Here is a 14,796-nt window from a genome sequence, read left to right as displayed (position 1 = left end):
TTTTTCTCTTTCTTGCTCTCTTGCTCTCTTGCTCTCTTGTTCGCTGTCTTTCTTTCTTTCTTTCTTTCTTTCTTTCCTTCCTTCCGCCATCCTTCATTCTGTCTTTCCTTCCTCTCTCCCTTTCTTTCTTTCCTTCTCTTCCTCTCTTATTCTTTCTTCCTCTTTCTTTCTTTCTTTCTCTTTCTTTCTTTTTTCATTCTTTCCCTTTTTCTCTCTTTCTCCTCTTTCTTTGCCCTTCTCCCCTTCTCTCTTGCTCTTTTCTCTCACTCTTCCTTCCTTCCTTCCTTTCTCTCTCTCTCTCTCCTTCTCTCTCTCTCTCCTTTTCTTTCTTCCCAATCGGCCCATGTGCAGGGTTCCTTATTAATTTTTCACTAGACTAGTGCCGCTCAGCTTGTTAAACCACATCTGAAAGCAGCCGGTTCCACATGTCAGAATGAGAGGGGAAAAAGGCAAGGGATGGTTGAAAGGAGGTGGGTCGTTGCCCTCACCATGGAGCAAAAAACGATAAGAGTATAAAACATTTAAGAGCAGTTAGTGCAAAAAGGTTTCCAGGTGGGAGGTGGCGGCACAGATGTGTTCTATTCTAGGATTCCAGTCAATCAGTGTTGCTATAAAATTGTAAATTAATGAATCAAACAGGCTCTTTGGTTGCTAACAGTTGCAGTGGGATTTGGGGGAAAAGGGGAAATAGCCTTGGGGCTTTGCAGCTGAATTCGGCTGAGAACCTGCACGGAATGTTTCAATGCTCTGCTAAAACTTTTAAAAGCATCTTTAGAGATAGGGGAAAGAAATGTGGTTTTGGTCTTATTTTCTTCTCTTCTGCCTATTTTTGATGGGGGGAAGAGGGTGTTAGAAACAACATAAAATCAAGGAAATATCTTAGAAACATAGAAACATAGAAGTCTGACGGCAGAAAAAGACCTCATGGTCCATCTAGTCTGCCCTTATACTATTTTCTGTATTTTATCTTAGGATGGATATATGTTTATCCCAGGCATGTTTAAATTCAGTTACTGTGGATTTATCTACCACGTCTGCTGGAAGTTTGTTCCAAGGATCTACTACTCTTTCAGTAAAATAATATTTTCTCATGTTGCTTTTGATCTTTCCCCAACTAACTTCAGATTGTGTCCCCTTGTTCTTGTGTTCACTTTCCTATTAAAAACACTTCCCTCCTGGACCTTATTTAACCCTTTGATATATTTAAATGTTTCGATCATGTCCCCCTTTTCCCTTCTGTCCTCCAGACTATACAGATTGAGTTCATGAAGTCTTTCCTGATACGTTTTATGCTTAAGACCTTCCACCATTCTTGTAGCCCGTCTTTGGACCCGTTCAATTTTGTCAATATCTTTTTGTAGGTGAGGTCTCCAGAACTGAACACAGTATTCCAAATGTGGTCTCACCAGCATTCTATATAGTGGGATCATAATCTCCCTCTTCCTGCTTGTTATACCTCTAGCTATGCAGCCAAGCATCCTACTTGCTTTCCCTACCGCCTGACTGCACTGTTCACCCATTTTGAGACTGTCAGAAATCACGACACCTAAATCCTTTTCTTTTGAAGTATTTGCTAACACAGAACTGCCATCTTTCCCTATAAAAACTAGTCTGGACCTTAAGAACAGCTGCAGAGTTTCAGAATTAACCTAATCCTATGTAGCTTCTGTTCTGGTAATCTCACACTACTAACAAGAGCATACAAACCTTTTGCCAGACCAATCCTTGAATACAGATCATCTGTCTGGAACCCACACCGCATTTTGGACATAAACACTCTAGAAAATGTCCAGAAATACTTTACTAGAAGAGCCCTCCACTCCTCCACTCGAAACAGAATACCCTACGCAACTAGACTTACAATCCTAGGTTTAGAAAGCTTAGAACTACGTTACCTTAAACACGACCTAGCCCATAAAATCATCTGCTACAACGTCCTTTCTACTTCAGTTTCAACCACAACAACACATGAACACACAACAGATACAAACTTAAAGTAAACCACTCCAAATTTGACTGCAGGAAAAACAACTTTAGTAACTGAGTAGTTAATGCATGGAACTCACTACCAGACTCTAACCCCTAAAACTTTACCCTTAGACTATCCACTGTTGACCTCTCCTGATTCCTAAGAGGTCAGTAAGGGGCGTCCATAAGTGCACCAGAATGCCTTCCGTCCCCTGCCCTAGTGTTTCCTTCTTACTAATATCATGTACACTGCTCAAAAAAAAATAAAGGGAACACTTAAGCAACACAAAATAACTCCAAATAAATCAAACTGTCCCCTTAGGAAGCAACACCGATTAACAATCAATTTCACAGGCTGTTGTGCACACATGCAACTTTGTACAGAACAAAGTATTCAATGGGAATATTTCATTCATTCAGATCTAGGATGTGTTATTTGAGTGTTCCCTTTATTTTTTTGAGCAGTATATATAAACATGTTTTATATCTTTGCATATCACCAATACCTACTTGACAAAACAAAAGTAAATAAAGATAAAGAAATAAAATAAATATTTTTTTTAGCCATCATTTTAAATTAGACAAGCATGGGATATTTCCAGTGGTGGAAACCACATTTGTTGCCGATCAGTTTCCGGTCACAATTCAAAGTGTTGGTTATGACCTATAAAGCCCTTCATGGCACCGGACCAGAATATCTCCGGGACCGCCTTCTGCCGCATGAATCCCAGTGACCAGTTAGGTCCCACAGAGTTGGCCTTCTCCGGGTCCAGTCAACTAAACAATGTCATTTGGCGGGACCCAGGGGAAGAGCCTTCTCTGTGGTGGCCCTGACCCTTTGGAACCAACTCCCCCCAGATATCAGAGTTGCCCCCACCCTCCTAGCCTTTCGTAAGCTCCTTAAAACCCATCTGTGTCATCAGGCATGGGGGAATTGATACTTTCCCTCCCCCTAGGCTTATAAAATTTATGCCTGGTATGCTACCGTAGTATGTATGATTGGTTTCTAAATTGGGGTTTTAAATTAACTTAAATATTAGATTTGTTTACATTGTATTATTATTGCTGTGAGCCGCCCCGAGTCTGCGGAGAGGGGCGGCATACAAATCTGATTAATAAATAAAATAAATAAATTTTCTTTATGGAGATCTATCACTCTGTCTTCAGAGTTCTTCTTTCTGTGGGTTTTCTTTCGCATGGGTTTTTGATGCTTTAATGCGTTGCTGCTGATATATCGTTTACTGTGATTGTTATGGCTGTTGGTGCTGCAGCTGTTACCATTGGGATAGTTGCTTTCCGACGCAGGCGGTAGATTCGCCCTCTGGTTTATATCAAATGCTCGGAGAGAGGGGACCAGGATATTAATAAACATGTTTACATTTTTAATTAAATCAATGTCCTGCACTTTTGCTCGTAGGATTTAGCATTGCCTCTATGCATAGCAATGAGACACTCTGTCGCAGGTCCTCTCCCCACAGTTAACAGGTATTAAAAAAAATAAAAAGGAACACCACTGACAGAGATTTCCTGTGACATGAGAACTGAGCCTTTAAATTAATTGAAAATATGGTTGGTGAAAACACAGCTGGATTTTGGAGCCGGCCTGCATTGTTTGAGTTAAAGTAGGAGGTGTGCAACCTGGGCTTCCTGCCTTTAGTTTGCTCACTGTTGCACTCTTTGCGAACATCGTCAATGATCATTTTGAGCATCAAATTAAATCTGACTGAAATTGTAATCAAATTAGCTCATGTGGTGACTGGTGTGGCTCCTTTTCCTTCATCCCAGCCACTTTATTTTATTTATTTATTTATTTTTATTTATTTTGTCCAATACATCATACACATTGAAGAGAAAGATATGTAATAATATAAGTAAATAAAAGAATAGAAGAAAAGATATCAAAGTATAGGTGAACATATGAGAAAGGAAGAAAAGATAAAAGAGATAAGGAGAGACAATTGGACAGGGGACAGAAGGCACACTGGTGCACTTATGCACGCCCCTTACTGACCTCTAAGGAACCTGGAGAGGTCAATCGTGGATAGTCTAAGGGAAAAATTTTGGGGGGTAGGGGTTGACACTACTGAGTCAGGTAATGAGTTCTACGCTTCGACAACTCGGTTGCTGAAGTCATATTTTTTTACAGTCAAGTTTGGAGCGGTTAATATTAAGTTTGAATCTGTTGCGTGCTCTTGTGTTGTTGCGATTGAAGCTGAAGTATTCATTGACAGGTAGGACGTTGCAGCATATGATCTTGTGGGCAATACTAAGATCGTGTTTTAGGCAATGTAGTTCTAAGCTTTCTAGACCTAGGATTGATAGTCTGCTTTCATAGGGTATTCTGTTTCGAGTGGAGGAGTGAAGGGCTCTTCTGGTGAAGTATCTTTGGACATTTTCAAGGGTGTTGATGTCCGAGATGTGGTATGGGTTCCAGACAGATGAACTGTATTCAAGGATGGGTCTGGCAAAAGTTTTGTAGGCTCTGGTGAGTAGCGTTCAAATTCTGGCATAGTGCTCAGTAACCAAATTGGTTGTGCACTTTGTGTGTGTGTGTGTGTGAGAGAGAGAGAGATTAAGATTAAGATTTATTAGATTTGTATGCCGTCCCTCTCTGAAGACTCGGGAGGGAGGGAGAGAGGGTGCAGTGGTGGGCTCCAGCCGGAACGCTAAATTGGGCTCACCGCTGTGGCTTGTGAGTGCTTGCGGGGCCAGCACCTTTGCAAATAGCAAAATCGCGCATGGAGCCACAGTTGCGCCCATGTTTCGGCATGCCTAGAAGCAAAAAAACCTCATCAAAACATAGAAACATAGAAGTCTGATGGCAGAAAAAGACCTCATAGTCCATCTAGTCTGCCCTTATACTATTTTCTGTATTTTATCTTAGGATGGATATATGTTTATCCCAGGCATGTTTAAATTCAGTTACTGTGGATTTATCTACCACGTCTGCTGGAAGTTTGTTCCAAGGATCTACTACTCTTTCAGTAAAATAATATTTTCTCATGTTGCTTTTGATCTTTCCCCCAACTAACTTCAGATTGTGTCCCCTTGTTCTTGTGTTCACTTTCCTATTAAAAACACTTCCCTCCTGGACCTTATTTAACCCTTTAACATATTTAAATATTTCGATCATGTCCCCCCTTTTCCTTCTGTCCTCCAGACTATACAGATTGAGTTCATGAAGTCTTTCCTGATACGTTTTATGCTTAAGACCTTCCACCATTCTTGTAGCCCATCTTTGGACCCGTTCAATTTTGTTCGTGTGCGATTTTGCTATCTCCACAGGTGCAGAAGCAAAATCGCACTGGCCCCACAAGCTGGAACTTTTTAAAGAAGATGTTGGATACCCATTTGTCTGAAGTGGTGTAGGGTTTCCTAACTAAGCAGGGGGTTGGACTAGAAGACCTACAAGGTCCCTTCCAACTCTGTTATTATATTAAATTGATAGTCTCAAACAACAGATGAAATCTTGCCTTCATGAAAAAAAAAAAAGTACCATTGACTCTGTATTAATTTGCTATGAATTGAGACATTTCTTACCAAAGCAATATAACATTTCACAAAGGAAATAAAGCTAGAGAAATCTTGAAGGCAAGATATGCCTGCAGTACATCTTAGGAAGCTGACCCAGTTTGATCAAAGAAAAGATGATAATAAATGAAAGCTTGGACGAGACACTTGTGAGTTGCCAAGAATGTTGATTTGATTAATAAATGAGAATATTAATCCATCTCTCCCATATTTCATTCTTTTACCTTCCACGCCCTCAAGAGTTCCTGTTATCTGCTTGGCTGGAAGTGCCTAATATTAAATCTGGGAGTCTCCTCAAAGAAAACGTGGCCAGTTTATGCTCAAATGACATGGTCCTTTTCAACCTGTAAAACACTCTGGATCTTTGCCCTAGTGTATTTTTCAGACACTCCAGACTATAAGACACACCTACCTTTTGGGGGGCAGGAAAACAAGGAAAAATATCTGCCTCTGCCTCTCAGCAATTTGCCTCCTTGTAGCAAACAGAAAATAGCCTGTTTCACTTTCAGCACAGCCTTTTAGCACAAGCTGGAAAAAAAAATCTCTGCCTCCCAGGAATTTGCCTCCTTGCAGCAAACAGAAAACAGCCAGTTTCAGTTTCAGTACAGCCTGATTAGCACAAGTAGTTAATTGTCGGTTGGATTGGCCTCCCGATAATCAGCTGTTTCGTGCTGCAAGGAATGCCATAGCCAACTGCCACCTCCGTATGCCCGACTTTTGGCAGGTGGGCTGTATTTGGTGTATAAGACGCACCCAAATTTTCATCCTCTTTTAGTGTGGGGGGGAGTGTGTCTTATACTCCAAAAGATACAGTATTTCTTGCATGGGTGTGGAAAAACGTATTTGTTTAATATAACACAATGGTTTCATATTATATAGATAATATCCACTGTTAACCATTATGTCAGTTTGGGATTATGATAAAATGTGTGGTTAAAGATATAATAGAGATTGAGGAAATGATCAAAGAAGGAGTGAAAGCAGTAGGCCTAAAAAGGGGAAATCATGAGAGAGAGAAAAACAATTTGGGAAAGATAAGTTATGACAATTAATGGAGGAAGTTTTAATTGTTGTAACCTGATAGTGGAAAACTCAGATGAGATATATATTAGTGGAGGTAGCCTTTTGATGAGTGTTTATATACCCTGTATTTAAGGCTCTGATTGTTATAAATGGATGGATTAAAAATATGTATTTACATATGTTTTGCTGTAATATTGGAGGGCATCCGCATGTGAATTTATTTTGCGAAGGTGGAGAAAAATTACAAAAAAGAAGCAGAGTAATTTAAAGAAGATGTTAGGGTTCCCCTTAAGGGAGGAATGCATAAGTTATTTCTGTGCCAAAGGCTGAATTCGATCTGAATTTGTCTTAGGCTCTCAAGTGCTTCTCAGAATGTTCTTTGATATTTGTAAGGGAGGAAGAGAGAATCTCATTTTGCTAATGATCATTGTCTGTCTGTCCTTCCTTCCTTCCTTCTCTCCCTCCCCCCTCCCTCCTTCCTTCCTTCTCTCCATCCCTTCCTTTTTTCTTTCTTCCTTCCTTCCTTCCCTCCCTCCCTCCTTCCTTCCTTCTCTCTCTCCCTTCCTTCCCCCTTCCTTCTCTCCCTCCTTTCCTCCTTCCTTCCTTCCCTCCTTCCTTCTCTCCCTCCCTCCCTTCCTTCTCTCCATCCCTCCTTCCTCCCTTCCCTCCCTTCCCTCCCTTCCCTCCCTTCCCTCCCTTCCTCTTTTCTTTCTTCCCTCCCTCCCTCCTTCCTCTCTTCCTTCCTTCCTTCCTTCCTTTCTTCCTTCCTTCTCTTTCTCCCTCCCTCCTCCCATCCTTCTCTCTCTCCCTACGTCCCTCCTTCCTTCTCTCCCTCCTTTCCTCCTTCCTTCCTTCCCTCCTTCCTTCTCTCCCTCCCTCCCTTCCTTCCTTCCTTCTTTCCTTGTTTCTCCCCCGCCCCGTTGTTTATTTCTCTCATCCAATCCAGGCCCAGGAGCAGTACACGATGGCAACAATGCAGCTTCCAGAGCGATGGCCTGCATCTGGCTATCGGGCACTCTCTTCGTTTATTTCCTGCTCAAGTTTTGATAAGAAGACCGAGGATCCTTGCAAAATGCTGCCTGGTTTCCCCCGCGCCACAGACTTTTAAACATCCACACCGCTGGGGGAAGAACCTGAAAAAAAACAAAAAACCAAACAGGAAACCAGTCTACAGCTTGATTCTATTGCTGGGAGGACAAAGGGGGGGAGGGGCATTCCGATACCAAGCCGTCCACCCTTCTTTTGGATCAGTTCATCGCAAATATTTCCCGAAGCCGAATCAGTTTTCACACATCCTTCCTGGACCATTCCATCCTCCTCCAACGCCCTGCGGAAAACATCTCGACTTCTCCTTCCTATGACCGAGTGCTTCTACCTGCCCAAATGCCCCCTGGAGGAAGAGATGCTCTTGTCCAAAGAGACAACTGTCCGTCAAGCGAGTCAACGAAGCATCCACTTCCTTGGGTGTCTCCTTGACCAATGGAACTGCTCCTCCCCTAACACTGTACATATCTGTTCATGCTTCAAAGCGTCCACTCATGTTCTGAATTGTCGCCTGGTTCCTTGAAAGCCTTTGCTGCCCTTCTGCAAAGGCCATTTTTACAAGGCCCACCCCACCCAGGATGGAAGTGATGGTGGGGGACCATGTTGCACTTTAAGAAGCAGACTATGTGTTTGTCAACGGATGGGAGAGTCAGAAGTTCTCCTCTCTCCACTACTAAAAAAAAAACCCGGAGTAACGGAATCGCAAGTCAAGCACATCCCATTTATCAGCCTCAACAGACCATCGTTCTGCCCAGCCATCCGTTCATCCGTCCAATTATCCATCCATCTGCCTTCCCAGTCATTCATTTGCCATATTAATCAATTCATCAATGTAATTATCTGACGAGCTTATTTTTTTTTTACCCCTAATCCAAATTGTCCCTCTTCAATTCCCCATCCATTCTCCCAACATCTATCAGCCTGATCCACCTCCACCCAGCCCTGCCGTTCACTAGACAAATTCTTAATTCCTCATTATTCAACCCATCGTTAGTTTTAAACATTCCGCTGCAGTCTTTGGGCCCTTCTTGACCGCAGAGGGAAGCCACGCGGATGGTCCGCAAAGGATCAAAATGAATAATATAAATGAAGAAAAGGCACAGTATAATTTTTTTTTTAAAAAAGCAAAGAATGGGCAGAAACAATGGAATAATATTTTGGAGCACGTGGGTATCGGCAATTGTGTCACTCCATGGATTCCAAACCTTTTTCATCCTTGCCCACATCATCCCTGTGAACCATTTCCATTGTCAAGCATTGCCTTAAAATAATTCAACTGAAAAGTGCTGAATTTAGTGGGGAAATATTTGCCATCCTTTCCAATGCCCCCCCCCCCCAATTTTCTACTGCACATAGACTTTCAAAGAGACCAGAAAACAGTCATGGGATGGCCTCTCCACCCCAACCCTGGCCAAGCCTCCCCAGAACAACATTTGTGTTTGCTATCTTACAAATCCATCCTCGGAAACTGTTGGAGGCCAATTACTTTACTAGTTTCTTCCGACATTAGTTGTACATTTTCTTTGGAAACCTCTCTGGAACAGAAGGGTTTTGCACAGCAACTTAAGTTCTCAGCATTTAATTAACACCGAAGAAACAGAAGAAGAGCAACACATCAAAGATGGGACGCAGCGAAGAAGGAAGAGATCCATTTGATTTTGTGGTTTTTGTGTCTCTTCGGTTTCTTCACTAGCCCTGCAGAGCAGCTAAGGAATTGTTTCAGGTCCTTGTTTTGTAAAAGCACCACGGATAGCTCCTGAAAATTGTCCCCTGGCTCCTTTTTTTCTGGATGATCCAAGGTTCAAATTGCTTCTGTCTGCACACACACACAAACACACAATCCTAAACGTTGTAGGAAAGGATTTGGCTTCCTACAAGGAAAGAAGAAGAAGAAGAAAATGCTGTTTTTGTTTGTATCGGTGTTGGGATATTTGTGGATGTCTGGAATAAACAAGATTTTTTTTAAAGACAAAAAAAAACCTACTACTAACATTACAGACCATTGTTAGAAAGAAATATCAACCAATATAGGTAGTTCTAATCTGTAAAGTGCTAAGAAGAACGCTGGTAGGAACTCATTCAAATCAAGGTCGGACAGCTGGGATGAGTGAAGTCATCTACACAAAGATGACCCAACGGAGGGGAACCAGGTTCCCAAATGTCTAGTTTGTGCCCTTTCTTTGGTGTGGTAGGTAAAGGTTATTTCTTAGCTGGAAACCAAGATGGGGAAAATAATTCATAGTTACATCTTTCCCTTGGGGGATGTTCTCTTTAGGTGGATGGTTCCAAGACTGTCTTCTTCAGCCACAGCCTGAAAAGCAGTAAGGACGTACGGCAGCCCCTGTACTGAGCTGCTCTCAGTTGTGTCTTGGCAACACCAAGTTGACTGGTTCAAATCCTCAATGGGTCCACCTGGATGAGTAAAGCGATGTCCTGGTTCTAAGTGTTTAACTTATCGCTTCGTGTACAACACGGCTCAACGATGCTGACGTTTACTTATACAAGACTAAAATATTTGGGTGGTATATTCATATTTAAAACACGGGGGAAAGGCCAGGGCCTGGTTTTTAGATGAGGGATGAAAACAGAGACACCCCAACTGCATTATAATCGAATGTACAGATGTTTTCACCCCATAACTTATTTTACTCCCCATAGTGGCACCTTTCTTCAGATTTCAAGGAAAGAAAGTCATCAGACCTGGGATTGAGGTGGGGACAGAAAGGGAAATATAAAAAGCTGGACAACAATGATGTCATTCTCTTGTCCATGTCGGTCAATACTTCCTCGCCCATATAGGATGCCCGTGATATAGCACAACTTTCCCTATTCACCCCTGAAGCTATTTGTATACTGAAATAGCCTTTGAAAGCTTATGCCATAATTTGTCCTTAAAGTGTCATAAGATGCTGTGTTGTTTTCATGTGATCATGTTGTTATGAAGAGCCTCAGTGCCATAAAGCTTTCTGAAGTCTGATTTAATCTCTGCCCAAAAGTCTATTTAATGCAAAAGAGGTGTGGGTTTTTTTTTGTCCCTGCAGAAATTGCTGACCTATATTTGGCCAAAGACTCCGTTCTTCGCCCCAGAGTTAAAAATAGGCAGTTTAGATACCTGTAAATGCTGAGAAGGATGATAGCTTTTCTCTCGGCCTTCGAGAATTTGGAGAAAAAAAAAGATGCATACGGACTTTATCTGATCCTGACTGCAGAAGTGGATTTTGGGCCGATTTAAAAAGAGCTTTTAGAGAAATACTGTGTCCATGCATATACACTGAGAGACAAACACTAGTTTAGTTTAGTTTAGTTTATTTAGATTTGTATGCCGCCCCTCTCCAAAGACTCGGGGTGGCTAACAACAATAAAGAAAGCAATGTAACAAATCTAATATTAAAAAGTAATCTAAAAAACCCCAATTTAAGAGACCAATCATACCAACAAGCATACCATGTATAAATTCTATAAGCCTAGAGGGAAGGGAGAAAAAAAAAATTAAATTCCCCCATGCCTGACGACACAGGTGGGTTTTAAGGAGCTTGCGAAAGGCAAGGAGGGTGGGGGCAACTCTGATATCTGGGGGGAGCTGGTTCCAGAGGGTCAGGGCCGCCACAGAGAAGGCTCTTCTCCTGGGTCCTGCCAAATGACATTGTTTAGTCGACAGGACCCGGAGAAGGCCAACTCTGTGGGACCTAATCGGTCGCTGGGATTCGTGCGGCAGAAGGCGGTCCCGGAGATATTCTGGTCCGATGCCATGAAGGGCTTTATAGGTCATAACCAACACTTTGAATTGTGACTGGGAATTGATCAACAACCAATGCAGACTGCGGAGTGTTGGTGTAACATGGGCATGCCTTGGGAAGCCCATGATTGCTCTCGCAGCTGCATTCTGAATGATCTGAAGTTTCCGAACACTTTTCAAAGGTAGCCCCATGTAGAGAGCATTACAGTAGTCGAGCCTCGAGGTGATGAGGGCAGGAGTGACTGTGAGCAGTGAGTCCCGGTCCAGATAGGGCTGCAACTGGTGCACCAGGCGAACCTGGGCAAATGCCCCTCTCGCCACAGCTGAAAGATATTTCTCGAATGTGAGCTGTGGATCGAGGAGGACGCCCAAGTTGCGGACCCTCTCTGAGGGGGTCAGTAATTCCTCCCCCAGGGTTATGGACGGACAGATGGCATTGTCCTTGGGAGGCAGAACCCACAGCCACTCCGTCTTATCCGGGTTGAGCTTGAGCTATCTCACATTTGTGTCGGAAGCTCCTAAGGCAATTCTGGATTGAAAGGATTAGTTGGCAACACTACTGCCTGGTGATGCCAAATTGGGCATCCTTTCAGCTCCTTTTATGCCCCCAAGAATGGTGCCCATCACAGTAGTACCAGTCTATCTACTTGTGATTACACACTTTCAAACTTCTAGGTTGGCAGGAGCTGGGTGGGAGCTCACTCACTACGCACTTGAGTCTCAAATGCGGGCTTGCTGATCGTCCACTCAGTTATCCTAACTATGTGAGTCACCGCATTCACACTAACTCATAGTCAAGTGAAATCAACTCTTGGTTTGACTTCACCACCAACTAATAGGATTGAATTGATGAAAACAATGGGCCTATTATTCATAGAACAGTCAGCATGCTCTTATCCACTCCAAGTATCTACAGAGCTTCCAAGGAGGCTACATAGAAACTGGGTTTCTATGTAAAGGTATTTTAAAGGGGAATCATGCCTAGAAAATTTTTAAATAGAAGATCAAACCAGCCCCTTGGGATAGAACTAAACTGAGTGGAAGGAAAGTGAACACACTCTAGCTGTAAGTAATTCTCTTGGAGATTTTCTGCAACGGGGGAATGAGCTACTCTTCCTGAATTAAGTGCAATGACATTCTCGTGACACACCACATGCTAAGTTTGCTGAAGAATGATTAAAGTTAAGTGCCTGATGTGTTCAAATATTTTCCACATGTCTCTGGGAGAATGAGTTTGGTTTGATGAGAAATGCCTCGCGTTTTGAAGGTGAAAAACTTTCAGTATCTGCACCGCTAACCACGAGAGAGTCATGGCCAAGGTGACCCTCAATCTGTTTCCACGGGGACTTGTGTGAAGCTTTCACAATACAGTATGTCACAGAAGTGAGTACCCCCTTTCACATTTGTACTCACTTTTGTTGCCGGCAGTTAAACATTAACGCCTGTGTGTTGCATTATTTTGAGGGGACAGCACATTTACACTGTTATACAAGCTGTATACTCACTACTTTACATTGTAGCCAAGTGTCATTCCTTCAGTGTTGTGACCTAAAAGCATAATACAGTGTTCCCTCGATTTTCGCGGGTTCGAACTTCGCGAAAAGTCTATACCACGGTTTTTCAAAAATATTAATTAAAAAATACTTTGCGGATTTTTCCCCTATACCACGGTTTTTCCCACCCGATGACGTCATATGTCATCGCCAAACTTTCATCCGACTTTAATAAATATTTTTTAAAATAAACATGGTGAGTAATGATCTAAATGGTTGCTAAGGGAATGGGAAATTGCACTTTCAGGGTTTAAAGTGTTAAGGGAAGGCTTGTGATACTGTTCATAGCCAAAAATAGTGTATTTACTTCCGCATCTCTACATCACGGAAATTCGACTTTCGCGGGCAGTCTCGGAACGCATCTCCCGCGAAAATCGAGGGAACTCTGTATATCTACAAAATGTGAGGGGGTGTACTCACTTCTGTGACGTACTGTATATATAAAAGGCCGATCGATAAATCACACCCTGTGATTTCAAATACACCATAGTTATAGTTGCTAATGTTCTTTTGCTTCAATAAGCTGACATATGAGTAAATAGAAGGTTTTGCAGATGAATCTTTGGGGGAAGAAAGGCACTTTTTATATTAAAAAAAATGCTTCATTGAAATTGAAGATATGTAAGTGGAGACTAACAAAAGTTTTGATACTTTAGATTGCTGTATCAGCCTAAGCACTTTCAAAGAGATCTTATATCTGATTTACCAAGGGCCTTTTCCCATGAAATATTGGGTGCGGTCTGCAGAGAATATAGAAACCCCAGAATTTTTCATAGCCATTTGCGGACCTTATTCATGCAAAATGGATGTCGTGCCACTGAAGTGCTCTCTCACTTGCTTTGACGGAGATATTTGATTAATTTTGTCAGGATATCTACTTTCACCCCAAATCCCTTCCCCTCCGCTCTTACCAGTGTAAATCACAGTCATTAGTGCAAGTAGTCCTTGATTTAACAATTGTTCATTGAAAGATGCTTTGAAGTTACAATCCTCACCTGTATGACTGTTGTAGCATTAGTCACATGATCAAAATCGCAAGAGTTTGCCTTGTTTAGGAGGAGAAACGCTGGTTGTAAGTCGAGGACTGCTTGCATGGCCTGGGGTAAGATGAAATGTTATTTTTCTTACACGATTACTACTTGTGCTAGCACAACTTATACATTGCATTGGATTATTATGTTCATGAAGTCAATCCAAAGCTCCTCTAACAGGGGGGTGCTTGCAAAAACGTTGCCAAAACAACAACAATGACCCATATCTTCCAAGAATGTGAGAACACAAAGGTTGTATTCACACACACAAAAAAAATGAAACCATTTTATTGCTAGCTCCAGCTTGACTCTTTTAGGCAGGTTCAGAAGTTCATATTTTGGCTTGTTCGATATAATCAGCATTTATCTGGAACTGTGGTTTGTTTCTTTCCTAAGGAGGCTGAAAGGGAAGTCATACCATTTAATGACTCCATAATCCCTTGCGGGATGGAGTCTGAGCAACTGAACGGAGCTAGCAGAATATTTTAATGGCCGGCTGCCCTTCCTGTCACCAATGCAAAGTGTTGTGCAGCAGATATATTCTCAGTGTGCCAAGAGAGAAATATCTACTTCTACCTAGGATCAAACTCACAGCCCCCTGATTGTGAGGCGAGAGCTCTACCTCTAGGCTGCTAAAGGGAAGTCACATCTACTTTGATTTAATTGCATTGGCTTGTGTAGGGGAGGGGGGAGACAAACAGAGAACGATGGTCCACATGTACGAATTAAGCACTTTCCTATTATGTAGTTTAGATGGTTCCCCCAATAGAAGGAAACAGATCAGTATGATTTTAAGAGAGAACTCCAGTAATGGGTTGCTGGCTGGTACACACCACATTGTGTACTGGTAGCGAAAATGGAGCTGTGCATGTAGCACCAGGAGACCCATTGGTGCGCGCATGTGTCTGAG

General features: G+C 42.2%; 1 protein-coding gene across 5 annotated transcripts in view; it reads left to right on the top strand.

The window, feature by feature from the left end:
• LOC139174663 (opioid-binding protein/cell adhesion molecule homolog) overlaps positions 1–10,548 on the top strand; it is a 532,821-nt gene extending 522,273 nt beyond the window's left edge. For 3 of the 5 annotated variants that reach the window (XM_070765161.1, XM_070765160.1, XM_070765158.1), the window contains one exon: positions 7,469–9,545. In XM_070765161.1, the coding sequence (XP_070621262.1) occupies positions 7,469–7,569 (101 nt within the window). In that variant the 3' untranslated portion in view covers positions 7,570–9,545. Of the gene's footprint in view, positions 1–7,468 lie in introns of all 5 variants that reach the window. The other 2 variants (XM_070765162.1, XM_070765159.1) reach the window with 1 other exon arrangement.
• The last annotated feature ends 4,248 nt before the right edge of the window (positions 10,549–14,796 follow it).

Source organism: Erythrolamprus reginae, chromosome 12 (genome assembly GCF_031021105.1).
Source record: "Erythrolamprus reginae isolate rEryReg1 chromosome 12, rEryReg1.hap1, whole genome shotgun sequence".
NCBI classification, from domain to species: Eukaryota; Metazoa; Chordata; class Lepidosauria; order Squamata; family Dipsadidae; genus Erythrolamprus; species Erythrolamprus reginae.
Note: the sequence above shows the minus strand (reverse complement) of the source record. Positions and strands in the feature narration are given on the sequence as shown.